The sequence below is a fragment of the Hydractinia symbiolongicarpus genome, chromosome 6 (assembly GCF_029227915.1).
Source record: "Hydractinia symbiolongicarpus strain clone_291-10 chromosome 6, HSymV2.1, whole genome shotgun sequence".
Lineage (NCBI taxonomy): Eukaryota > Metazoa > Cnidaria > Hydrozoa > Anthoathecata > Hydractiniidae > Hydractinia > Hydractinia symbiolongicarpus.
In genome coordinates this window covers 23087162-23114611 of record NC_079880.1, presented here as the reverse complement: position 1 = coordinate 23114611, position 27450 = coordinate 23087162, and the positions used below count along the sequence as shown (strand labels likewise).

General features: G+C 33.7%; 3 protein-coding genes and 1 long non-coding RNA gene across 7 annotated transcripts; 3 read left to right on the top strand and 1 right to left on the bottom strand.

The window, feature by feature from the left end:
• Window positions 1–7855: 7855 nt before the first annotated feature.
• Window positions 7856–10442, bottom strand: LOC130647671 (uncharacterized). The gene is made up of 3 exons (XR_008982867.1): window positions 10279–10442; window positions 9446–9478; window positions 7856–8862 (listed from the first exon to the last, which is right to left on the bottom strand). It is a non-coding gene; the product is annotated as an uncharacterized LOC130647671 (long non-coding RNA).
• LOC130647670 (uncharacterized) lies at window positions 8771–14245 on the top strand. The gene is made up of 5 exons (XM_057453610.1): window positions 8771–8877; window positions 10965–11780; window positions 12498–12569; window positions 13591–13857; window positions 14106–14245. The coding sequence occupies exons 2-5, from the start codon at window positions 11657–11659 to the stop codon at window positions 14216–14218; spliced, it is 576 nt and encodes a 191-aa protein (XP_057309593.1). The 5' UTR covers window positions 8771–8877; window positions 10965–11656; the 3' UTR covers window positions 14219–14245.
• Window positions 14246–14326: 81 nt separating this feature from the next.
• On the top strand, window positions 14327–17164 carry LOC130647668 (NACHT, LRR and PYD domains-containing protein 14-like). The gene has a single exon (XM_057453608.1). It carries the CDS (start codon window positions 14327–14329, stop codon window positions 16883–16885), a length of 2559 nt encoding a protein of 852 aa, XP_057309591.1. The 3' UTR covers window positions 16886–17164.
• A 3936-nt stretch (window positions 17165–21100) lies between these two features.
• On the top strand, window positions 21101–26257 carry LOC130647782 (uncharacterized). 4 transcript variants are annotated; one of them, XM_057453751.1, is made up of 3 exons: window positions 21670–22149; window positions 22702–22879; window positions 23075–26257. In XM_057453751.1, the coding sequence occupies exons 1-3, from the start codon at window positions 22093–22095 to the stop codon at window positions 23152–23154; spliced, it is 315 nt and encodes a 104-aa protein (XP_057309734.1). In that variant the 5' UTR covers window positions 21670–22092; the 3' UTR covers window positions 23155–26257. The 4 variants fall into 4 exon arrangements, with proteins under 4 accessions (XP_057309733.1, XP_057309734.1, XP_057309732.1 ...); XM_057453750.1 differs by lacking the exon at window positions 21670–22149 and adding an exon at window positions 21101–21365 and having other exon boundaries at window positions 22702–26257; XM_057453749.1 differs by having other exon boundaries at window positions 21735–22149; window positions 22702–26257.
• Window positions 26258–27450: the final 1193 nt, after the last annotated feature.

Below are 27450 nucleotides of genomic sequence, written 5' to 3'. Positions count from 1 at the left end.
TTCAAAAGAGAAAATGACGTATTTAGCTTCATCGCAAAGAAAGGAATGCAATTAGCTGGACCTGTTTATATCACCAAAGACTCAAAGGATCCTAAAATAACTATCATTTTGTTATTTCGCCGTTAAACTTGGGAATTTCCAATTTAGAAAGTTTTATTTTTGTCGTTGAATCATTTGAGGAATTAATAGACAGGTTAAATATTTTTTTCACGTACATCAATAGTATTAATATTTACAAGTATCTCATGAAAGGTGTCATTCCGAGTGAGGGCACTTTCTAATTCACTCTCCATTTCCTCGTCATTTAATTTTTCAATAATTTCATCGTCCAGTTTTTTAACTTTTTCCAGAAACCTGTTTTTACTTGCCTTTAACTGAATGTCTTTTTCTGATGAATAAGATTCAATCAGAAATAAAATTTGTTGTTATTGATTGGAAATAATACGTAAGTAGGTTTTTCTTGTTCCACGAAGTCTTGTTAAATTCTCTGTCATTTTGCTTAGAAAATGAATTCAAAGTAAATCGCCCCTAGTTCTTGTGAGCTTTGAAACAAAAATGTGAACTTGAAACCAAGTATGCACAAAAACCTTGATTCTTCACCGTTGAGAAAAACAATAAACAACCAGAATGTGAGGCCAAACGAACCGAACAATAAAGTATGAAGTACAAAAACCAAGAAACGTTCAACTTTTTACAAATGTAAGAAAAACAACACTCCAACCTTAAAACATGTACACAACCTTCAAATCAAATATCACACCGATGTAGAAGTATAAACTACATAAAACAAATGAATAAATAACTATAGAAGCCCATTAGTGCCATTAATTATGCTTCACATATGTCATCCTAAGTGGAGCATAGAAATATTTTAATTTTTTTTGTATGCCTCACCTAGAACATAACACGAGAAATGAAATAAAAATGTTTCTGTGCCTCACTTAATAATACCTAACAAGAGCAGGAAAAACTTCAACGCATGCTTTACTTATGAATTCAGAACATGAGCAGTGAACATTTCAACATATGCTTCACTTATAAATTCATAACAGGAGCAGCGAAAATTTTAACGCATGCTTCACTTATGATATCATAACAGGAGCATCGCAAAAACGCATTTTCGCTGCTCCACTTAGGCTGCAGCATTGCTACCATTATTGTTGTAAAAACCACGTGAAGTTTTTCATGACTGTTAATTAAAGGATAAACCAGATTTGATGTAAATACACAGAGCACGCTAAACGCAAGACCGTTACCGCTATGGATGTTGTTTATGCCTTGAAACGTCAAGAAAGAACTCTTTACGGATTCAAAGGTTAAACGTTGTCATTGCTCAACAAAAACGGCTATTTTTATAGCCACAAATCTTTTAAAACATTACTTTGTGCATACTTCTACTCTATCGGCTATGCACAATGTGTAAAGACTTGTCACAGTTACACTTGTTAGATGCTATACTTATGTCATAAATGACACACAAAAAATAAGGACTTTGTAAGGTTATTTTGTCTAGGCGCAATTCCGTCAAAAGCTGGTTAAGTTAAATGTAAGCAACAACATGGTCCAATACAGTTTTGTTTTCAACAAGTAAAGCTAATAATGCCTATGAAAAGTGAAGTTAATCCATACGGGGGCTAGTGTAGTGGCTACTGTTCTTAAGCAAATTGTTTAGAAGTTTTTTGTTCACTTCAGTTAACTTGTACCGAGACCAAGACAATGTTTTTTTTAAAGATGTGTGGTCTCAAAAAAAAAACGTTTGTGTTTGGTAGACGTTGGTTTACTTGCTGACTGTGTTATGACTTCATAACTGGCGCAGCAATTTAAAATTTTCGCTGCTTGTGTTATGTCTTCATAAGTGGGGCATATCAAATTTTAAATATTTCTTTGCTCCACTTAGGGTCCCATTTCCGAAGCAAATTAAATGGCACTAATGGGCTTCCGTAAAAATCGCAACAAACCGCAAAGTTAAACCACAAAAAACACGTGTAAAACTTAATATTTTATAAACTTTTTGTGAAGCAATAGTGTCCGTATATTATCCCAGTGTTCGTATAATTATTATTAAAATTATTTTTTAGGGTATACGTAAACCATAACATACATGCAATGTCCGAAAAATGTTCGATTAAACTAAAAACTGAACGGACTTCTCTAACCGTGGACATACGATAACTAAAATCAATTTCCTTGTAATATAAATTTATAAATATCGCGTAAAGTGTAATGAAATTATACTTTTAACCAAATTAAATAAATACAATCATCGGACGCCATGTGAGAAAACGTGCGAGTTCTTGAAAGTATATTTTCTAACTGTAAGCACATGCTCCAAAACATACACGCTTAAAGGCTAAAACAAAAGAAATTGGCTAACCAATTAAATTGTCGTAAATAACAATAAAAAACAAAAAACCTATTGTTTTATTTCTCCACAACAGTGTTCAGCAAGATTTGATTGTACAGTATACCAAATTTCATTTTAATCCAAACACACGATCATCGCCTTAGAAAAAAAGAATGTATTGGTGGTTAATATGATTCGGTCTATGTTTTTTGTATTTATGTAGCCGATATACATGAGAGACTGTGACGTCGAATCTCCAAAAGGGACAAAGATAGTCAGTCACTTACGTATCGTTACCAATCACATACCCTGCGAGCTAGTAATTAGATTATCTTCCGTTAAGTTAATTGCCGACTGCTGTGTTTGCACATCTACCAAAAACTACTATTAACATTTCAATAGAAAAGGTAACACAAAGACATTATCGAGGAGAGACATACTAAACTTTATTTGCAACATTTTGAACAATTACTATTCCCAAACATGTCAACTTATCGTTCAAAGAGTGCTGTTGCCGTGATATCCATTGTTACCCTTTGCATACTAGATTGCTACCTGTTTTATGACTTTTTATGCCTCAGTAAGGAGGTTGACAGACAAAAGATTGGGAAAAAATTGATTAATTAAGGCACAATTCCCCTCGCCTATTTCTGGAAAAGATTGAAATCACGTAGACCTTACAAGTCGACTACTTTTTTTAAGCTGGTGATATTAGTACCGACTGGCTTCATTCTCAGAGTTTAAAACATTAAAAACTATGACAGGAATAGGTAGCTACTCTCTAGGTCTAAAAAGACATTGAGACAAGACAGCTAATGTCGAAGTTCGTCGTTAAAAGTATTTGAGTAAGGTATTTCTAAATCAGATTCACCAGTTTGAACTGAAAAAGAATTTCAAATGTCAATGTTCAGAGTGTACCTTGAATCTTAATTATGTTGGTTAAGTGTAACCTGTTAAAATGTCCTAAATGTTGCTGACATCAGTATGGGCATTTGTCACGAATGTTGGGGCCATTGTGGGCTTTTTTGGGCCTTTGTGGGCCTTGACGTGCATTATTACGGAGAGCGGGTGTGCTAGAGAGTGCGAGTGACAAATTTTAAACGCTGCCTGCCTGGACTACCTATGTGCAAAAATTTTGATTATACCATGTTTTAAAAGCGACGAAAGAAACTGCCTTTTTGTTGAAGATTGTAGCTATTTATTTTACTTCTATCATAAGTATCAAATTAGTGTGTAGGATAATTCCAAATCGTAAAAGGAAATTACTTCATGGTCCCTATAGCTAGGTAAGCAGACAGGTAGCTAAAACAAAAATATAAATACATTAAAATTTGTATATATGTAAAAAAAAACAGTAATATAAATCTAGATGAAATTTAAGGATATGAAAGTATTAGTCGTTAGCCCGTGGGAATCACCCAACCTACATATTTCTCGCACTGCTATTTGTGCATTATGCCCGCCTGTTTAGATGAAGTCATAAAATTAACTTGGACAGTGTAATCACTGACTATAGGTCAGATTATATAAGGTTTTTCGATCTCAAAACGTCTGGTTCCGAAATTGGCTCACACACGAATAGCGAGTGTTATAATATGGTAAAAAAAATAAGGAAGCTACCATAAAAATATAGAAGAGATTTAAAAGGGACATAAAGAGCTATCCTAACCTGCTTTGACATTAAATCGCTATAATATTGGAAGGCTGGACGGACGTAAATTCTGTAAGTAACGAACCTTCGTATACCCCGTTTTTCTATTCGCAACTGGCATTTTGGCTGACAGGCAGGCAGACGTACGAGAGTATTATAATATAGATTTCGTACCATCCTTCAAACAGCATATTTATTAACATAATACACCGTTCTCATAGCTAATTGCGCAATATTTTGATTTAGGTAAAAACGAGACAGAAAATGCAGCTTTAGGAAATTTAATGTGGCTGGTGTAGAAGAACCTTTTAATTTAACTTCGTGATTGATTTTTCACCAACAAATGCTGATCATTATAGCGTTTACTAATAAAAGTATCCGGGGAGAATAGGAAAGCGATATAAATTTTTGTGTTAAACTTTCATTTAAGGTTCACGAAGTTAAAGAATTGTGAGAAAAATCTATAGTGAAGTTTAAAAATATAGAAGAAAAAAAACTTCTTAACCAAGCCATAATAAAAACAATATACATTTCTACAGAATGTCCGGGAATACTTAGCTGACAGGTAGGGAAAGACGCCATTACCACCCTTAAATTATGTAAAGAAGTAAATACTCTTTTCCCCCTCAACTTGCGTTTAGATATACAAATTCAAATATAGAAGAGAAAAAGAATACTAAATGATAATTAATTTTCTACTGGATTTCCTTGAAGAAAAACAAGTTGTTGTGCTTAGAGATTGGAACCTTAAAGAAAATAAATGACATATCTGAGCATTTTTGATGTTCCTCCTAAACCGATTTATATTACTAAAGAAACTTGCTGTTGCGTGTCAGGTTAAAGTAAAATCGACCGCAAAATGCAATAAGAGATCAACCTCATTCCTATCATGTGCCTTAATAACTGTAAAAACCGCTCAGGCACTAGAAGACCATGAGGACGAGTATGTTAAAAGGCTGGTTTTAGGAGACACAATGCCTAAACATATAATATTGCAAATGTACTATAATTTATTCAAGAGAAGTAATATAAAGTGAAAAATATACAAAAAAAACTTTAAGATTTTCCTCTCTTAAACTTGGTTCTTACTCTGGGCTATAACAATGAGCTAACCATATTGCGCATTATGTGTTACTTGATTTCAATTTTGAGCTGCGGGTACCTGATGTATTTGTTTCCCGTTCACACTACGGTGCATCGTTAGCTCTTTTGTAGCAAAATCTTATGCGAGAAAAAATGAAGAAAAAAGATAGAAAGAAAGTCTTATTATTACTAGTTATTATTACTACTTCGAAGAAGACGACGTAGCCTGGAAAGAAAGGAATTAACAAAATTACAAAAATGGACTTTGGTCAGAAAGACAAGGAAAATTAAAAGTTCCACATGAATTCTAGTAGCAGCTATGTCAAGACTTGCAACAAATCTTTCTCTAGGAACTGGTCACAATTTTGTTTTGGCGTATTTAACGTGACACCTAAGAGCACGATGCTTGTTCCTAAATTAAAAACCAACAATCACTCATGTTTTGTTCTGTCTGGTTTGCGGATGGGACAGACTGTTTGTAAACGCGTCAATACAGCAAAACCCATCCGGTATAAATCGCTTCAGTATCATAATAATATGTTAACAGAATTACACTTTTTTAACACTTTGCTACGATTTTGGCGTATCATTATTTCATTTTTTCAAAAAACACCACTGGATGGATTTCAGATGGTTGTTCAAAAGCTTGCATGACAAATCATTACGAAAGTTAAAGTTTAGGAACTTAAAATTAATCTGTTGCACATAAGTAGATAGATGTTAAAAACTTTAAAAAACATTACGTTATAAAATCCTTGGAACATTCCTCTCTAATCAATATCATTACAACTTTATCACTTAATAAATTACTGTGGTGTATTGTCATTAACTGGTTATCAACATTATTAATAATTTATGGATCAAGCATTACGTCCTGTCAGATCTTAAAGGGCAGTTAATTCACCATCAGCAACAAAGGAAGTTATAAGAAAGGAATTTGTCACTTCTGAATTTTTTTTCTCGCCATTTTACCTCAAGAAGATCTTATAAATTTAAAGTATTAACCAATTTTTCTATCACCTACTGTAATTGAATATATGTACGAAGCAGTTTTAGATATTTTAACAGGTGTTTATACAAAGCCACACAATGATTGTTTTACACATCATCTCTTAAACATCAGAAAACAACAAACAGGTAAAACTCTTGATGCATCTTTACAAGCTCTAAACACACTAAGTAAAGATTTTAATTTTGCTGCTATCAATGCCATTCAACATAAAGAATAAGATATTCGCGATAGTTTCAAATCGACTGCACTCAAACGCTACAAGACAACGTCTCTTTGAAAATAATACGATTAAATTTACCATTGTGTTTAATGAAGCACGTTCGTTAGAAATTGTACAACAGAATTTATTTTTATATCGTGGAATTTAGAAGTAAAGACACCGCTAGTAAATAATATACGTGTTTCTGATATCTAGTATAAACAGCAACTACTTGTCTAGCAGATGTGTACTTCATTATCTTTGTCTTGGTCAAGTTGCACATCATACTGAATTGTATGAATCAAGTTACACGATACATCTTTCCCGATTTTTATGGGAATGTTCCTAAGAATATAAAAGTACTTTGCGCAATGTCTAAATATGTCGAATAACTGAAAATATGTCTGTGTGTGAACTATATACATGTCTATGTGTTTTATTTGTTAAGTTCTTATACTTCTATTCGTGTGGTTAAATAGGTTAAATAACTTAAACTATGTCTGTGTGTGAACTATATACATGTCTATGTGCTTTATTTGTTGAGTTATTATACTTCCATTCGTGTGGTTAAATAGGTTAAATAACTGAAACTACGTCTGTGTGTAAACTATTTACATGTCTATGTGCTTTATTTGTTAAGTTCTTATACTTCCATTCGTGTGGTTAAATAGGTTAAATAACTGAAACTATGTCTGTGTGTGAACTATTTACATGTCTATGTGCTTTATATTTTAATGCTTATACTTCCATTCGTGTGGTTAAATAGGTTAAATAACTGAAACTATGTCTGTGTGTAAACTATTTACATGTCTATGTGCTTTATTTGTTAAGTTATTATACTTCCATTCATGTGGTGGTCTGCGGTGGCGTTTAGGGTATTGCTTTCGTTGAAGGGGTGAAGGGTTTCGTTGTAAAGATTCTGTATTGTGAAGTTTGTTTTGATTTTCAATATGTTTATTATGTTCATCTATGACAATTTCATCCTCATATGCCCTCGTTGAATAAAATTTTATTTTGAGAATCTTGGTTGCTAATTCAAATAAAACAAGAAAAAAGAAGTAAAACGAACGAAAACTTCCAAGATACTGGGTAATACCTGGTAGAAGTAATATATGCTTCACAAAAAGAAATCAAACAGATAAATCTTCAAATTATTGGGACTCACTCTCTGCTTTATTTTTCATCTGGTACTCAAACATGTGTTTTTTGACGATAGTATCCATGGTGGAGAACATTACCGAAACTCATCATCATAGTTCCCATACTAATAGCAGACGTCTAATGGAAACAGCACTTACCGTATTAAAACGAACAGGAAACCGGGACGGTTTGAACACTCACACGCATTTTCATTCAGACCTTCTGGCAGTTGAAACAAGAACGTTTTTAACTATCTGCATTTTTTTGGGAACGTTCTATCGTAAGGAGTAGCAACAGTACTTGCATTTATAGAGAGATGTTGCGTTAAAAAAAACACTGTAAAGAACTTTCACAATAAAAAAGATATCAATATTTTCTTTTTCTTTCAATAAATTAATTTTAAAAACCATGAATAACAAAAGAATATACCCAATTGACTACAGTGTATATTAAAAACAAAGATACAACACTGGCTAAGTGAAAAAATCGATTGTTGTAAAACCCGATAGGCAAGTCGCCACATCATATATATATATGTTTGACTTACATATTTGCAAAAGAGGAAAAAATATCACTTATGAAAGGCAAAGAATTTATAAAAAGTAGCAGTTTGGATGTGATTCTCAAAAATCTTTACAAATATATCAGAATAGAAGAAGCTGCAGAATAATTGTTAAAAATTAGTACTTCAGACTTTAATCCTCAAAAGTTGTGTTTATTTAACACAACAATAAACGTTAAAACTGAGGCAAAGGAGCTGACAGTTTAACTTCATTCTCATAAACCTTGATATCTAGTTACATTGTTTAGGAAAAGCAATGATAAGATATCCAATTTCAAAGAAAATACACGACGACGAAATAATATCATGCACCTTAGGCGGGAGCGTCTGACGGAATATATTTGGATATTCGTGCAGTCGTTAGTCGAAAATCGAATATCTCAGCAAATATATGACATCGAATTCTGCTCGAGACATTCGACAGTTTCTCCGCCACTTATAGTACGCTCATATTTTCAGGAGATTATTTATGTATTATTATTATTCAGTAGCTTGTGGACAAATGCATGGGTTGCCCTGTCCGTTATGTATCGCATTTTTTGTTTCCGTAACACGGCATTTTCTCCAGCACAAGCAGGCAGACTAAATACGGCTATTGGTGAAGAGATATAAACAAATATGATGCAATCTACATACTTTGCTTTATCATCTTATTAAAACATTTCTCTGTCATCTCTCCTTTGTTGTGCTTCATTGGTTACACTATGGTGATAAAGTACTTTAACAAAAAACTGGTGCGAGGAAGAGATAAGCGTTCAAGCATGTCTGGAAAATGATCATATTACTTGTAGAAAAGCTGGCGATGTCGTGAGAAGTAAAAGTAGTGGAAAGTACAACAGGTTGCGAATTTTGGATGTTTGGAATTTATCTCCTGTAGAAGAAAAAAGTAAGAAATGAATTTATAAAACTTAGTGTTTTTGTTTATTTATAAAAATTTACTAACATTTACTTTTCAAACATATATTTTTATCAAACATTTCTGTATCTCATAGCTATTTGAAAACTAAGTGAAAGTATGAGGTTGTCCAATTTGACTTGTAATGCTTCACAAAAATATTTTAGTGCTGATAAACAGGAGGTTTTGACGACAACAAACTGTGTGGAAAATATCCCTTGTTTACTATTTACACTTTTGAGTTTATTCTCATGACCCAGATTATAAGCACATTTCCTAGCCACTTACTATAGGAATAACTTTTAAAACTTTTTACCTGAATATAAAATTCTTATACATGGTCACACAAAACAATAAGGATAAGACTTCCTGCCAACCTCGTTCCCAGTACCCGTTGTCTCTTTTCTATAACCGAGAAAGGATGCAAGATGTCCTGGGGACGAGGTTGACTTCCTGCACCGTTTAATGAGAGATTCAGTTAATTCTTCCACGGGAATTCAGTTAGTATAAAATTATTATACGTAGTCACACAAAACAATAAGAAAAATACTTCCTGTACCGTTTTTCTTTAATTAAAACAACATGCTTGAATCTAGAATAAAAAATAAAGAATTTTTTAATCAGGTAAATTAATTGAAGTAATAAATTCACCTTTAAATACAACTACGTCCCCAGGTTTGATAGGTTTTATATTTGAACAGCCTAACAAGCCCTGGGACGAGATTGCTTTGAATATTTATAATTTCTGTAAAATACTACTTGCCAAAAAATTGAAAGCAATTTAGTTTATTCTAAAGGTTGTCTTTTTTAGGTTCTGCAGCATATCAGAATTAGTAGTATAGAAACTAAACTTCTTTAGCAAAGAAATAATTTATAAGTATGTGCAAGAAGGTTTAAAGAGAAACTCCTTTGTATATCAGCTCTTAAACCCAATTCAGCCCCTGTTTTTTAGGACTTCGAAAAAACAAGAGCAGAGCAAAATAGCGTCGTATTCTCTTCAAAGGATGAGACATATTATCAAAAAAATTTGAAAAAAACTCTTTGGTAGCACAATGGAGAACTTTTGAAATAACAAAGGTGGCAGCGTCATTCAGTTCAAAACTTCACAGTAAAACCTAAACTTTAAAAAAAGAAAAATTTTGGAACGATTTAGATGGGTAAAATTACCCAATAAACGCATAAAAAGTGATATCTCTAAAAAATACGAAAAGTGTTGATGACAGGCCATTTTTGAAAATTTTTTCTTGCAAAATAACACACAGACTAGTCAAGACAGCCCGTGGGAATATCCACTTAAGCAGAAAATCAATCAAAAAAATCCGCTATTTGAAATTTTATGACTTCAGCAGTGTGCCGTGCATATACATAAAAAATTCTTGTTTAAATTGTTACCTGTAGAGTGTATTGTGTAAAGCTTGTAACTGTTATAAAAACATTGCATAGCAAAAAGTGATTTCAACGAACGAGAAACGAGGGTTTAAAAAGGCTAAGCAATGTACATAACGTCGGTTTATACAAATTTGTATACCAGTTTCTATTATTGTGCGAAGCTTAAAGTGTTGCTCTGGAAAATTATAGGATTTTGTGCTTTTGACGAAAGTTTGCAGAAATATCGAGATTAAAAGTTTCATGACGTCAATAACCAACTACACTTCAAATTATTTGACCACAAAGTTATTACCATTTTGTCATGGCTTCATTAATGTAAATTAAACTATTGACATTAACTTACTGATTGACGTCATGACGCTTGAATTGTCAATCAACATTTAAAAATCCATTTTTCAGCAACTTGAAAATAAATTAAACACATCCATTATGTCTGTTACCAACAGAAACACAGGAGTAGCCTATTAATATAGAGCGATCAGAATAGGCATTGTTTTCCTATTCTACATATATCTCTTTCGATAACATAAACAACTATTAAGGAATTTAAGGAATCAATTATATTCATTGCTAAACGAAACAACGTATTAGCAACGTAAATAGATAACAAAGATATCAACGATTTATCTTGTATGAAATATTTCTTTAGAAAAATTTACACTTACAAACCTACATTCTCTGTCTTTTAGATATGACTCTGGAAAATTTTGTAACCTCATGTCAACTATGGCTCAGATTAGCCATGTTTATTTTGGGACCGCTCAGAAGTGCATTGTTGGATGTTCTTCACAACAATGGTGTGCCCAAACAACCAAAAGATTTGTACAGTTTTTTAGTTTCCAAAAGAACTACATTGGCACGATTGAAAGGCAAGGGAGTAATTACACGACCGCAATGGGAACTGTTATATCCACCTGGTAAAAGTGAAACAGATTGTAACCTCTTTGATATCACGTTGATTGTATTGCTTATTGAAGCATTGACATCAATTGCACCTAATGATGGAAATTGGCGAAATGATAATCCCCCGGATACAGACACATCTGTAGGAGCATTTTGCATTAGAGGAAGGAATATGCGAAACTACCTTAATCACTTTGCTGATATTACAGCTCTAAATGGTTCTGAATTTTCTCTCAAATGGAGTGTACTGCTTAACATATAACATGGGTTGAACTATAATTATTTTTTTGACGTTAATGATCTAAAAACAGTAAGTTTAGATCTTCAAAACAATTTAGTATTACGATCAATTGTATTGGCCAATCAAATTAAGTTGGACGATCATGGCACTGAATTACATGAATTAAGAAATAGCAATATCTCACTTGAAAATCGGATAACGTCGAACGTAACCAATTTAGAGGGAAAGTTATTATGCATGCAAAATGAGTTATGGGGTAATTCCCTTGTAAGTGACAACCTTCTAACACAGATTAAACAAATTCACATGAATATGTCACAGATGCAAAATGATATTAAATCTATGAAAAAAGATGTAAAAGGTATGCCTGTGTCCTTGTTTTCATTTTTTCCATTTCGTTTTACATGTGCAACTTTGACATAACAAATTTTCTGCAGATATTTCTGTGTCGCTTTTCCTGCACAATGCCTTAAGGAGCTTCAGAGGTTTTAACGATTTTATCATTTTTCTATTAATAACATATTTTAATTACAAAGTTTTATCCAATTGCACTAAATTGTTGGAAGACGATGTGTGTAAATTAAAAGACCAGCAGCAACATCAGTATAATGGTAATCAATTCAATCCAAGTAACAACAAACTGCAGACACAAACTCAAAAAATGCATCTTCTGGGAAAGTCCTTCCCCCTCCTAGCTACGTAACTAAGTCACGCAGATATAAGTAGTATACGTAAGCTGGCTTCGTGATAAGAGCTTTTTGATATACCAGAGGCAGTAAAAAAATCCAGCCGACATCAATTTTTTAGTTTCTTTTATCTGATATTATTTTAGCCCGAAATTAAATCAGGATTAGTCAAAATGGAAAATGGCAAAACTATCTACGACAAAATTGGTTCAAAGTAGAGAAAATTCTCGTTAAACACCACTTTAGACAATTACAGTTTTAGCCGAAATTTATACAAGAGAGAAAACTCTAGCAAAAATAATTCATATCGATTTTTCATTTTTACTTAGAGCTAACAAACTCCTGTTTTAATATATACTTTTTTTATTTATTAGTGTTATTCACTTATCTAGATTTATCTAATCGCACAGACGTTTTAGAAGAAGATATGTGCAAATTGAAAGACGTTCAAAGCCAGCGTAAAGGTAAACAATCAAACCTAACCTAACGAATGAAAAAAAAAACGAAATAAATATTAAGTACGATTTTAACGCAAAAGCACATAAAAAACAAGAGTAGCTTGGTTGAGGCCGCATATTTAAAGTATAACGTTAACTTAACGTTATGCAATTAAAGTAAAAGTATTTTAACTCAAAATGAAATGAAACAGAACGGAAGAAAAGCGATAGGTGTAGACTGCCAAAACAACGAGAATGATCGGTTTGCCAAAACGGCCGTCATCAGGAGCAGGTACCGTTTCTTCCCTGTTTCTGTGAAACATGTTTCACCTGCCCGACAGGGAAGTATCCGATCAAACTCCTATCATGGACTGGGGTGGTGAAAAATATTTTAGGAGTTTAGTCGTTTCTCCAGGATAAAACAGGAATTAGTAAAGATAAGCTTTTAATTTCTAAAAACATGGCGGGAGTTATTTGGAAATGTATATGCATTTATCATGGTGCATCAGGTTATTTTGTTTATGTGTGCAATGGTTCGGGTTATTGGTAGGTCTGGGATTTTCGTCTGGAGGTTTTAGATAGAGTGTTGCTGGAAGAAAAAGCGTGGTGAACAGGTAGTGTGTGTGTATTCAAGGAGGGTGGCCTCCGCTCATATAATATCATATTTATAGTATAAAGTTGCGGAAATAGTGCCTGTACGTAAACGAGTTATTGCGTTTCTTTTCGTCCAGCAACCAGTTTGTTCAAAAAAACAAATTATCAACGTTTGGAAATTGTAAAAATTAGCACATAAAAAACAAGAGTAGCTTGGTTGAGGCCGCATGAAATCTACATCATCGCAAATATTTTCATTGTCAATTTGAGTATATAATTATTATTAGCAAACACCATGTTATTAAAATTTACAATATTGTTAGATTTAAAATTCACGACATTTTCGTTTTATTGGGTTGTTACTTATTTAATTTAAACACCTGTTTAATTTTCAAAGATTTTTAAACTAAACACTAATTACTCTCAATCTCATTCTTCAGCCCTTCTTCTTTAGCAAACAAAGTTGATTTTAACAACCTAACGAGTGTTTCTGCTTTGAATGTTGTTGCAAAAATGATTGGAAATGATTGGAAAGATTTGAGTAAAGGGCTTGAAATACCACAAAATGATAATGCGGCAGAAACAACTGAAAGAACGATAAAGGAATGTTTTGAAGAAATCAAAAACCGCGTTTCTTGGAAAGAATTGAAATATGAACTTGGGATACTGCAACGACAAGATATTGTTAATGAAATCACTTCGAAAACTTTGTGTACATTTGGTAATAAATTTTAATATAAGGTATTTTGTATTGGTTCAAAGCGCTAATGAAATATCAACCTCAATTTTGAATAAGCCTATTAAAGACACGATAAGAATCAGAATGTTCAAAATTCATTTTCGTAAAAAGTAATATTACACCATAATTTCGGTTTAGAGCTATGCAAATCTTGTAAAAAATTCTTAAATATTTATTGTTATATTAAACTATTTTTTCTTTTGCATTACCTTTTCCTCCTTGTCTTATAGGGTTAAACGAATATTCCAATAAGTTAAGGGACCATTACAAGAAAACGTTGTCACATTGGAATATTCCCTCTGCATTTAAGTCAGATTCTGGAAGAAAACACACAAGCAAATAACGCAACGAAGCTTATGTTGATTTGATAGTTGGTCCATGGAATGAAGCGCATTCCACTGATCATGAACATTTTTTAAAATCACATTCTTCTTCAAAAGAAAAAATAGAAATGAAGGATATTGTGAAAGAAAGCGATGGATGTGTTTTAATTAGAGGTATTGCTGGCATTGGAAAGACATCACTTATTGATCAACTTGTTTTTCAGTGGGCAGATGGTAAAATGTTGAATGATTTCGATTTTGTTTTCAAATTTACATGTCGTCAAATAAACACAATAACCAATATTCCCACATGGGAAGAACTTGTCAAAAGATTTTTCCCCAATGTTTATCAAGATTTCTTTAATGAGTTGCTTGAAAATAGTAGCAGAGTTTTAATAATCGTAGACGGTATTGACGAATTTCGATACCTTGATGAAATCAAAGAAATTGCTGCGGGGAATCCTATGCACGAACTTGGATCTATCATGCACGATGTCATATTAGAAAGTTCTTCACTACTGCCCAATAGCAAGGTGCTTGTATGCGGTCGACCGCAAGCATGTGATATAATCAAAAATTTATTTCTGACAAGTCAGCAACCAAAATTGATAGAAGTTTCTGGTTTTGATGAAAACAGCATCGGTATTTACGTCAAAAAGTTTTTTGAAAACAACACAGAAAAGATTAAATCATTGCATGTATCACTTAATGAAATCTCAAATCTTAAGGCGATGGCTCACATACCCGTTTATTTGCATACCATATGCAATGTGTACGCATCTGAAAAGAAACTCGAGGATCTTAACACAACTACAAAATTAAACATCGCAGCCTGTTTGGTATTTTTGCGTGATCATATGAGGGAATTTAAAGGTAAGAACTATTCTCTAGCCAAATTATCACAAGACCAAAATATACAACAAATGGTTAGAAAAGCATCACAATTTGCTTATAAATCGCTTCAAGAAAAAAGAATATTTTTCACCCAAGATGAGTTTGAAAATGAATGTAGCGACTGTTTAACAGCTATCGAACAATCAGGTATTATCGAGAAAGTAGAAGGTAATGATGATGGAGACTTTTTTCAGTTTAAACATTTAATTTTACAGGAATTCTTAAGCTCTGTCCATATCTTTCATGCTGCAATAGATATAAAGGTATGCATTTCAGAATTTGAGAATATGCGTAATTGCCTTCCATTGGTTGCTGGATTGCGTGGAATACTTGAGGATACCTATCACGGCCCCAATTATATTAAACGGTTTGTTGAAGATATTAGAGGACCACGTGATCTTTGTTCAGTGGAAGGCTTGTTCGAAGATATAGATCAGGAATTATATTTACAGACATTTTTTGAATATCATAACAATAACGTTGATGATGTAGTAAAAGAATCTTTTTTCAATATAAACGAAGCTTTAGTACTTGTTTACTACCATCATCTTTTAAATCAATTGATATATTTTTTAAAACCAATTAAAAAAGTAGTACCAAAAAAACTAACACTTAGTATTCGGATGTTGGATGGTAAGTTTTTACCGAATGAAATGGTTGAATTGTCACCACTACTCAGTTCTTCCGTTGTTACTACTGAGCATCTTGAAATCCTTGGCACACATTTAACCATCGACGATATTTCTTCGATATCAACAGACACAATCAAGCTAGAAAAAATAACTTTAAGGTATTGCGAATTAACCGATGATCATATCAAACAATTACAATCATGTATACCTTGTTTAAAAAGTTTGTATCTTAGTGACAACTACACTCTGACTGCGACCTCAATGGAACGCATATCGAACTGTGTTATAGAAGCGGTTAATAAAGATACTAAAAAGCTTGAAGAATTAAAGTTAAGTAATTGCGACTTAACGGATGATCATATCAAACATCTGCAACCGTGTATACCATATTTGGAAAGTTTGGATCTTAGTCGCAACTATACTATGACGTCGAACTCGATGGAATCCATATCGAAATGTGTTACAGAAGCATTTAGTAAAAATACTAACAAGTTTGAAGAGTTGAATTTAAGTACTTGCAACTTGAACGATGATCATATCACACATCTGCAACCGTGTATACCATATTTGGAAAGTTTGGATCTTAGTTGCAACTATACTATGACGTCGAACTCGATGGGATACATATCGGAATGTATTACAGAAGCGATTAAAAAAAATACCAACAAGCTAGAAGAATTGGATTTAATGAATTGCACATTAACTGATGATCATATCAAACAATTGCAACCGTGCATATTTTCTTTGAAATGTTTGGGTCTGAATTTGAACTATACTCTGACGTCAACCTCAATGGGATACATATCGAAATGTGTTACAGAAGCGGCTAATAGAAATACTAACAAGCTAGAAGAGTTGAAGTTAAGTAATTGCAACTTGAACGATGATCATATCAAACATCTGCAACAGTGTATACCTTATTTGAGAAGTTTGGATCTTAGTCTCAACTATACTATGACGCCGACATCGATGGAATGCATATCGAAATGTGTCATTGAAGCATTTAATAAAAACACTAACAAGCTAGAAGAATTGAAGTTAAGTAATTGCCACTTAACCGATGATCATATCAAACATTTGCTACCGTGCATACCATATTTGAAAAGTTTGGATCTTAGATGCAACTACAAGTTGAGGTTGACCGAGAAATTTATTACATAAGCCTTCAATAATCATACTAAAACTACTAGACTTTTAAAAATAGACATAACAGATGATCATATCAACGAATTGTTACAGTGAAAACCTTATTTGATTTTTTGAATTTATCTTACATACTTATAACATTGAACTCAGCAAAACTTGTTAAAGAACCTCAGCGAAACTTGTTAGAAAAGCCTAAAAACAAGCACTAACAAGTCAGAAGAATGTAAAAAGGATATGGTATAAATTGTGTAAAGTTTTAATTCTGAATAAAGTTTCTTTCTTATATTACCTATACAGAGTGCGTGGAAATTAAGTGTGTCAAATATACGGTTGCTAGATTTAAACCTGCGCAAAAATTTATGATTGCGGTATTTAGACATCTCTTGCTAGCTTTTGTATGACCAAATTGCTATTATTTTTTATTTGGATTAAAAAAACTGAAATAAAATTTGAAAGAGATTCTCCCCCGTAATGTATAACTGTGGGTTGAGTGTTAAAACTAACAAGACGAATATTATACGTAAACTAAATCGCCAGATCGTATAGGCCTAAATTGGTTGGATCAGAAAAAGGTTCCAGATGAAAACACGTTATTGTCACAGTCGCATATTAGGAATGCTTTTTTTATTCCTGTACATATACATTACATAAGATTGTATTGTTCCAATACATATCTGTTTCTGTTTCTTTTCGAAAGCGACCTCTATTGACCCTATGAAAAAAGGCTCTAGGTACGAGGTTTATTTTCGTAATTTTCTCATGTTTTACCGAGGCTTAAGTATTGCAAAAAATTGCAGGTCATGTTGAAATTATTTTTTCCCTTGTTCTGTAGAAGGTGATATATACCGATGGCATTTTGAAAGCAGGTGATAACTTTGTGACTTTTGATTCCCAAAATAGTTAATTTAGGTGTTTTGTAATAGATTGCTAGGGCCTTTCTTGATCTTAGCTGGTTATTTTCTTTATTTTACCAACACAGTTCGGAAAGTTATATTATATTTAAACACATTATATTTTTTTTTAAACGTAGAATATATTTCTTCTTGGAAAACTTTTGTCATAGTTCAACTGGGAAAGTTGCTAGCTGAGGGAAGGGAGATATAAGGACTAATTTTGATCTAAATTTAAACCCAGTATTATGAACTGGGTTGCTTATAAAAAATTAGTCAGCCAACATTTATAAGACATTAAAAACATATTCATTGATTATTTATAGTAACCAATATACAGGCTATGAAAAGCAGCCTGTACCAAGTTCTTGTTTAGCCGTCAATTTAGCGCTAGCGGCTTTGGTATAGACAACAAATTACCGTGGTTGATCAGCACATCTTGTCCCGTTACAGAATAGTCAACGTGCAGTCGAACCCTTGAAATGTGTGGCCGAACCTTTGAAATGTGTGGCCGAACGGCATAACACTCGGCCGAACTTTTGGATGTTCGGCCGCACATCTGCACGTCCGCAAGTCCGAACGTTTCAAATTATAAATGTTTGACCGAACATTTCAGAGAATCTGGTCTGTATATTTACTTAGCTTCAAAAGTCAAGCCGGGTCTTTGTGAAGTGTTTAAACGTTCTACGCCTTACGGATCGAGTCTCATCAAAGTTTGTCGAACAAGTTCTCCAGAAACATTGATGTTATATTTTAAACGTATCAATTCCGCCATTTGTCTCTTGTCTGTAGCCAATATCTGTTTTTGTGTTAAATTCAAGTATAACAATAATTTCTTAACATCGATATTTTGCTTTCGATTTAACCTATTCCTTCGACAGATTTCCAGAGAGTTTCTTTTGCTTAATGGAGCATTATGGTGCTTGTTTATTATACTACATATCTCTCTGTACTTTAGTTTTGGTTTTATGTCATGATAATATTTTATCAAAGAAAAAAGATCAATTCGTGTGTCTAAGTACTTCCATCTTACTAGAACACTGCCTATTGTTTTCATTAAAGCTTTTTTTTAAATGTCTGTTGTGTCCAGGCGAATGTTTGAGTTATTCGGCCGAACAGTTAAACATATTGTGATATTCGGCCGGGCTTTTAAGACGTTCGGCCGCATGTTTGCTTAATACAAACACCCAGCCGGACGTTCGGTAAATATACAGACCAGATTCTCTGAAACCTTCGGCCGAACATTTATAATTTGAAACGTTCGAACTTGCGCACGTGCGGATATGCGGCCGAACATCAAAACGTTTGGCCGAGTGTTATGATGTTCGGCAGCACATCTCAAAGGTTCGGCCGCACGTCGACTATCCTGTTACAGAACAAGATGTTCTAATCAGCCACGGTAACACACCCTGGGAACGAGGATAAAAAAGAACACGAGTTAGTCAAAATTTTGTTCTAATTTGCTTTGCGTTTTAATACAGGCTCGAAAATGCCGAGTTTATAAGATGAATAAAGTTTTTTCAAATTTTACTAAATTCCAGAAATGACGAATTACCAGTTGATCCTTTTCACATAACGTCATATCTCAACCATTTAACAATGGAAAGTGCAGTATAACGAAAGCACTGTGTGGAATACGAAATGGATGTAAATGCAGAGCTAGAATCCCAACAGATTATTCATTTGTTAAATTAGTTTTTAAAGCAAAATATAAAAACAATTCCATCTAAAATGTCGTTTTCAGTGACGAATACATAACCTACTCGCAAATTACTTGTTTTTAGCAGTTTTAAGATATAATTAACCACTTGAATGTTAATGGACATTCTTTTCATCCCGACTAAAAGTATTACAAGAAAGAGCGAAATTCCAAAGTTCGCGACCACAAGCAATCGAGAAAGCAGTTTCTATGTAAGTAACACACACTCCGAATTTGTCAAGTTCCCTTGTCATTATTCACAAAGGACTTGGGACTTAGAATCTTAGGTTATTTGGTTATGTGCAAAATCTTAAAGGGTAAAATTTTCGCTCACGTTAGCACGCCCAAAATTGCACGATTTTTTGGTCATGTGTATGCTTTGCGATGGATTGTCCCTTAACGCAGACATTTTGGACAGTGCAGCTAGCGCATTTTGACGTTGGTTACTCGACAAACACCCATGCAAAATTAAAACTTTTACAGTCTACCGACTGCAGAGTATTGGCCAAGTGATGCCTTGAAATGTTGTTTAATACGACTAAAATTGATTTCTCTAAGGATTAACCATTATTTGATATGATTGAACCAGCTTTTTGCAAGTTTCCAACTACCTGGGATTCTTATCTTTGTTTGACATGAGAGAATACAGAAAGAACCAAAAATTCTTGGGAACGAAGGTGCCCACAAGTGAGATAAGAAAATTTAAAGTTAAGTTGTAGACAAAGCATAGATGGCCTTTTTTGTTTCTTCAGAAGGCATAGTTAGGCGTTTTGAGTTTTGAGTTTTAAGGAAAAGAACACTGCAAGTACATTTAGAGATCTCTCAACGTATTTGCCATGTCGTTTTTATTATAACTTTTAAATACGTAAATTTATTTTTTTGAGGTTCGATTTAGAAGTCATTTTATCAAACTGTTGTAGGGCCCAAAATAAAACAGCAAAAGTACAGACTTTTAAATCTGAATGCAGTAGATACAAAACTAAAACATGATAAATCTTGCATAAATTTATGGCTTTGAACTAGTTCCAGACCATAAAAATGCAGCAAACAAGATCATTTTTCAATTCATAAGCCTCACACTTGATTACCAGTTCCTTTGATACAGACTTGATTACCAGTCCCTTTGATACAGAATTGATTACCAGTCCCTTTGATACAGACTTGATCACCAGTCCCTTAGATTTGAGCAGGTGATATTAAGCTATGTAAGAATTTAATTTTCTCACAGAAAAATAAGTTGAGTTTGTGTAAAAATATAATTTTAGAAACTTCCCAATTTTCCGTTAATACGATGCGAAGGAGTATTTTTTTCTCAAAATCGATCAAAACTATGTATTTTGGCTCTTTCATGGACACAGTTGGTCGATGAAATGTAATTGCAAAACCCATAACAGCAATTTTCAGGGAATTTACTTAACTTTTAAACTACTCTATTTGTATTCGTCTGTCAATCTATACACGACACTTCAGGGGCTCTTAGCATAAGATTCTATGCACAGGAATAAAAAATAAATTATGCCACGAGTACTCACGAAAGGAATACTTCGATGTGCCCTAAAAATGTTAAAGGATAGGAACAGCTTGGAATTTGACTTCAGCGGTTCTCGTTTGGAAGGAAGTAAACATGTACTCTGGGAATGATTATTTTCTACAAAGCTGGTGTCTTGAAACTGTTGTACATGTACTGAAAATACTGCTTGCAGGAGGTAAATAAATGAAAATAAAATATAGTGGAAACTCTTTAAAGCTGACACCTACGCAACCAAAGATTTAGAAAGATGTCCTTCTTGGAGATTCATTAGACATGCTCATATTATCCTTTACCCTGCCCTCTTCCCCCAATTAGGTAAAGAAACAGTTTGGAAAGACAATTTCGCCTGAAGAACTTAAATATCACTAAATAGAGGTTTGTTTTGCTATTTTAACATTATTGTGAACAGGTGTTATTTAGACAAAAAAACACAATAAAATATGGCTTTTGATACTCAGGTCAATATGTCCGCTTTAACCCTGTTCGGGCCGGAGTGAGGGGGCTAAAAAAGCCCCCTCTCACTATTGTTGTGATAACTTTTGAAGTACGCCATATTATGGGCTGAACACTCTCTTTTGATCAAATGCAATAAGCTCCACGAATATACAAAATTTTTTGAAATGACGTCACACCTGTTGTCATGGTGACACATCTGTCAAGAGGTGGTATCAAAAAAAACTTAATTTTTTGTAGAAATTGTTTCACATTCATTTTATGCATTACTTATAGGTTTTCTAAATATATTCTGTCTGTTCAAAAGGGTTACCAATATTTCTTTGATCTTTCCGCGATTTATAGGAACCAGGGGGTTGTTTAGTCAAAAACTTTATAATTGATTAAGATAAATTCGAGAAATTAATTTATTTCCTTAATTAGTTTAATTACTTTGATTTAGTACCATAAGTAAGAAAAAGAAATAATATTTAATAATAATTACCCCCGTGATGTCAATCGTCGATTCCGCTCAGGTGCCACAGAAAACAAATATGACAGTTTTACTGACTTTGTTTTGGCCGCTCGCACGTACTATACCAATCAAAAGCTTGATTCTGTGAAAAACCAATCCAAGACTTTCGCGGCCTGGACATGCCAACGAAGAAACATGTTAACGAAGGCCATTTTGGTTTTAAAAATGGTCATGTGTGGTCAGTGTTGTGAGGTTTGTAGGCCTGTTTGACCTTTTTATCTTCTGAAAGCTTTATATTTTTAAAATATTTGTTTCCTGTTTGTTTTTAATGTTAACCTAAATATATTGTCACGATTTTTGGCCACGTATAGTTCTTAAACGTACTATTTTTAGGATTTTTGGCTAGGAACGAAGATTTTTTAAAGGCTGCTAGCCAGCTACAATCGCGTGCAAAAATGTTTTGGAAAAACTGTATCCCCCCTCCCCCCCAAGTTCAATGTTGACTGTTTTGACAACAGTGCCTTTACAAGACCTGACACTAGCGATCAAAACAACAAATTCAACACTGAATTTGGGGGAGGGAGACTGTTATGCTAAAAGAAGTCTAAAAACTTAAAAATCAGAGAGTTTTCCAAATATTTTTGCACACGATTGTCTGAATTTCAAAGAAAAAAAATGAAAAGGGTTACCTAGCATATTTGCATATATTTTTTTAGAAAAACAGAGTTTGTGCGGATAAGACCTACTTTATGAGCCTTAGACCATGTGGCTAGCTAAATTTCATGACTGCCATTTTGTTTTTAGCCAATATGTACTCCGTGTGTGTTTACACGACATCAAAACAAAAAAAGGCGGGAAAATTCAAACTTTGAGTTCATCAATCACAGACCATGTGGCCAGCTACATTTCATGACTAGCATAATGGATTTTAAGGCAGCATTTAATTTTCACCATATAGAAAAAAGGGGACAACCGTTCAAAGGTAGAGAACTTCTTTTCTGCTAAACTGTCACATTTAAAATAGCCGTAGAATAATTCACATGTTACAAATGCACACGGCAGCTACATATATCCTTTTTACAAGCAAATTCATAAAAATAAATTCTGTCATACCGTTAAGTATAAAAAAAGCATAAGCACGTAACTGTTTCCTTTAAAAATAATCTTTATCACACAGGCAACATGAATTTATCAGACAGCGAAGACTTCCAAACGCAAAAAGTATACCCAAATTGCCGACAATATTTTCTAACATAAAGCAAAGCCGATCTAGCCAAATTTCCTACACGAGACAGTTTTTGCGATGCACTGATATCCTCATTCAACGGATCAGGAAAGGTAACTACTCAATACTGGGCATGTTGTCGTGAAGAACATGAAAACACTTCAGGGTATCACTATCATGCATGTGTAAAACTGTCCGGCCCAAAGCGTTGGGATCCTGTAAAAAAGCGATTCTTCGAGAACTATGGGATCCAAGTACACTTTTCTGAGTCCCACGAAAACTACTACTCGGCTTACAAATACGTCTGCAAAAAGGATCTTGAAGTTTTGACGAGTCCTGCTCATCCTGACTTACAGGAAGTTGGATCTCCGGTTACTAAAAAATGTATGAGTGCGTACCGTGAAAATTGTCGTAAACATAAATTACAACAAATCAAACAAAATTCTCATATAGACCAAATGACATAAACAAAACAAACAGAAAACAAGACACAGGTCGACCCAAAAAAACGACTGTCCAACTCAGATGTGTCAAAGCTTATTGTTAAAAACGAAATAAGGAGCGAAGAGGATTTGTTCATCATAGCCACCGAACAATAGGAAGCAGGGAAAGAAGACCTCTACAACTTTCTAATTAACCGTTCCCCAAAATCACGAGCAGACCTACTTGTTACAACCTGGAAATGCGGGATGCCAAACCATCAGCAAAGCGCCGCAACACACCACGCACGGATATAATCTGCGAGGCCGCGGCTGCGGATTGTGTCGACTTTTGTGATGGCCGGTGGCTGCAATGTGCGCTAGAAGTGCTGAGGTTCAATGGCTTGCATCTGATAGTTTTCTCCGAAGCACTGCGTGATCTCCTAGTCAATGGCAGAGAAAAGCACCGAAACATATTCATCACAGAGCCTGCTGACTGCGCCAAAACATTCTTGTTGGATCCCTTGCAAAAGATCTTCCGCACCTTCTCAAACCCGTCAGACAACAAATATTCCTGGCTCGGTGTGGAAAAGGCCAAGGTCATCTTCTTAAACGATTTCCATTGGAGTAGTGAGTCAATCGCTTGGAAAGAACTACTGCTTCTTCTTGAAGGCCAGACCGTACACATACCCACACCAAAGAACAATTATACTCGCGACCTGTGTATTGATGGAGACATACCCGTTTTTGCTACTGGAAAAAACGAGATAAAGTATGTTAGCAACCGATGATATCGAGAACGAAACGTTGTGTTTAATACAGCCCGTTCATTAGAAATTGCACAACAGAATTTATTTTTATATCGTGGAATTTAGAAGTAAATACACCGCAAGTAAATAATATACGTCTCTCTTATATCTAGTATATACAGCAACTACTTGTCTAACAGATGTGTACTTCATTATCTTTGTCTTGATCAAGTTGCACATCATACTGAATTGTATGAATCAAGTTACACGATACATCTTTCCCGATTTTTATGGGAATGTTCCTAAGAATATAAAAGTACTTTGCGCAATGTCTAAATATGTCGAATAACTGAAAATATGTCTGTGTGTGAACTATTTACATGTCTATGTGCTTTATATTTTAATGCTTATACTTCCATTCGTGTGGTTAAATAGGTTAAATAACTGAAACTATGTCTGTGTGTGAACTATATACATGTCTATGTGTTTTATTTGTTAAGTTCTTATAGTTTCATTCGTGTGGTTAAATAGGTTAAATAACTGAAACTATGTCTGTGTGTGAACTATATACATGTCTATGTGTTTTATTTGTTAAGTTCTTATACTTCCATTCGTGTGGTTAAATAGGTTAAAAAACTGAAACTATGTCTGTGTGTGAACTATATACATGTCTATGTGTTTTATTTGTTAAGTTCTTATAGTTTCATTCGTGTGGTTAAATAGGTTAAATAACTGAAACTATGTCTGTGTGTGAACTATTTACATGTCTATGTGCTTTATTTGTTAAGTTCTTATACTTCCATTCGTGTGGTTAAATAGGTTAAATAAATGAAACTATGTCTGTGTGTAAACTATTTACATGTCTATGTGCTTAATATTTTAATGCTTATACTTCCATTTGTGTGGTTAAATAGGTTAATAACTGAAACTATGTCTGTGTGTAAACTATTTACATGTCTATGTGCTTTATATTTTAATGCTTATACTTCCATTCGTGTGGTTAAATAGGTTAAATAACTGAAACTATGTCTGTGTGTGAACTATTTACATGTCTATGTGTTTTATTTGTTAAGTTCTTATACTTCCATTTGTGTGGTTAAATAGGTTAAATAACTGAAACTATGTCTGTGTGTGAACTATTTACATGCCTATGTGCTTTATATTTTAATGCTTATACTTCCATTTGTTAGCACGAGGATAAATAGGGCTTCAAACCAAAAAGACCTCTCTAACAACTAGCTACAAGCAAGCAGTGACCCCAAATGTCATGAATTATTCCATAGAAAAATGGCTGATATATAGCTAGCTACATCTCTCTAAATAACGCGAATACTGACATGTTAACAAGAAAACTTGATTAATGTAAGCAACTCTTTTGCTCTCATGTTATTGCATTGATCGCAAAACAAAAAAATAATTAACAATATAAAAGCAAATATGATGAGGAGTACTGATCAGCTGCATATGCCTTAAAATGTGCAGACATTTTCGGATCAATTCAGTTTTTCAACACAAAATCAAGTGTTCGCACGTAAAAAGGCAGCATGCTATTTAAAATTTAAAAAAACATACTTTTTGGTTGTTAGGTAAACATTCGTGTTGTATCTGGGAACCCTGCGTGACCTTATTAAGTCATAAAAACACGAAATCTTTGTCTAAACTACTTTGCCTATGAACGAACATACCTTTCTTAGTGATAGAAGTTAGCTGCACGACATCGAGCCTCATACCCCAAAGGTAACAGTATCTTATGCTCAGCATTTTACCAAAATACAAGAAAAAATAGCATATTGATTTAGTTGCAGAAACTATCGTCCCCACCGTGGTTTTTTACTTTTGATGATTTACTCGATTGCAGTGACAAAAAAACTCCAAAAAACACAGGAGATTTATTTTAATTTATCAATGTCAAAGAACCTTTCTTTTTTGTGACCAGAACGTTTCTTAAATGACGTGTTACAAATACTTCAAAATCATAGCTACTTCAGAAAACACTCTTGCTACTGAAACTCCAGTGAACATAACTCTATACTGTTCATTAAATACATCGTGTAGTTTACACAGAGACTCTTCAGGTATGAAATACTAGCTTTCTTAATAGTTACTTAGCTAGATAAAAATAAGAGAAGTATGTTAGCTATCTGGTCTACTACTTTTGACCATGCTTGCCTTTCTTTAGCTATGAAGCATATAACTAGAATAGCTAGTGATTACCTACCAAAACATCAAAGAGGTTCTGCTTTGCCTGGACTCAATGAAATTCTTAGATTGTAGTGTAGATCCTTCACATGTAGATCCTTCACTCTAATCCCATTTTAACAGTCATTAAAAATTTGTAATTACCTGGTAAGTGACTAATTACACAGTACCTACGGATTATTTAAACGTATTTCTGATTAATAAAAGGGTAAAATTCTTTGTTTTATACGGTATTTTAACAACATAATCATAAACGTAATAAGATGCAGGCAGGGGATGCATAAACTCGCATGTCAATGTCAATTACACATAATCACTGCAACAATATTTTTAATTCATTAACGTAGTCATTTCACAAAACCTTAAAATTTGATTTACAGCTGTTTCTTGCGTGAGGGATATGATGCATGGCTTACTGACTTTTTATATTTATCTATTAGACACCTGCATGTGAAATTCGCAGGTCCTATACCTCAGAGAGCCTTTGGCCATTTCTCAAAACTACCACCTAAAAATTCTTATAAAATCCTTATTCTTAGAACTTGAAACTCACAATACAACTTTTTGTCGAGAGGAATCATTTTGCAAAAAAAATTCTAAAAAAACCTTTGTGTTTCGCATCAATAAACCATTTTGCGTTAATTCGCCAGCCATCAAACCGGTTTTACAAATGATTAATATGGCTCAGTTAGTTAAGGCGTCATAACGTGAACCCACAGGTTGTGGCTTCAAAGCCACCCGAAGACAGTTTTTCTAAAAAATAATTTGCATAAAAAAAGCTCGCAGAAATCACCTATTTCGGACGTAGTTAGTTGGTTAGTTAGTTGTTAGTCGGTTAGTTAGTTGGTTAGTTAGTTGGTTAGTTAGTTGGTTAGTTAGTTGGTTAGTTAGTTAGTTGGTTAGTTAGTTGTTAGTCGGTTAGTTAGTTGGTTAGTTAGTTGGTTAGTTAGTTGGTTAGTCG

What these genes read in the sequence shown, in the direction of transcription:
- LOC130647668 (XM_057453608.1), top strand. Translation starts at nt 14,327, where the DNA reads ATGAAGGATATTGTGAAAGAAAGCGATGGATGTGTTTTAATTAGAGGT.
- LOC130647670 (XM_057453610.1), top strand. Translation starts at nt 11,657, where the DNA reads ATGCAAAATGAGTTATGGGGTAATTCCCTTGTAAGTGACAACCTTCTA. An exon ending in TATGAAAAAAGATGTAAAAG is followed by an intron (nt 11,781 to 12,497) that starts GTATGCCTGTGT and finishes TCACTTATCTAG; the next exon opens with ATTTATCTAATCGCACAGAC. An exon ending in GAAAACTTTGTGTACATTTG is followed by an intron (nt 13,858 to 14,105) that starts GTAATAAATTTT and finishes CTTGTCTTATAG; the next exon opens with GGTTAAACGAATATTCCAAT.
- LOC130647782 (XM_057453750.1), top strand. Translation starts at nt 23,805, where the DNA reads ATGCGGGATGCCAAACCATCAGCAAAGCGCCGCAACACACCACGCACG.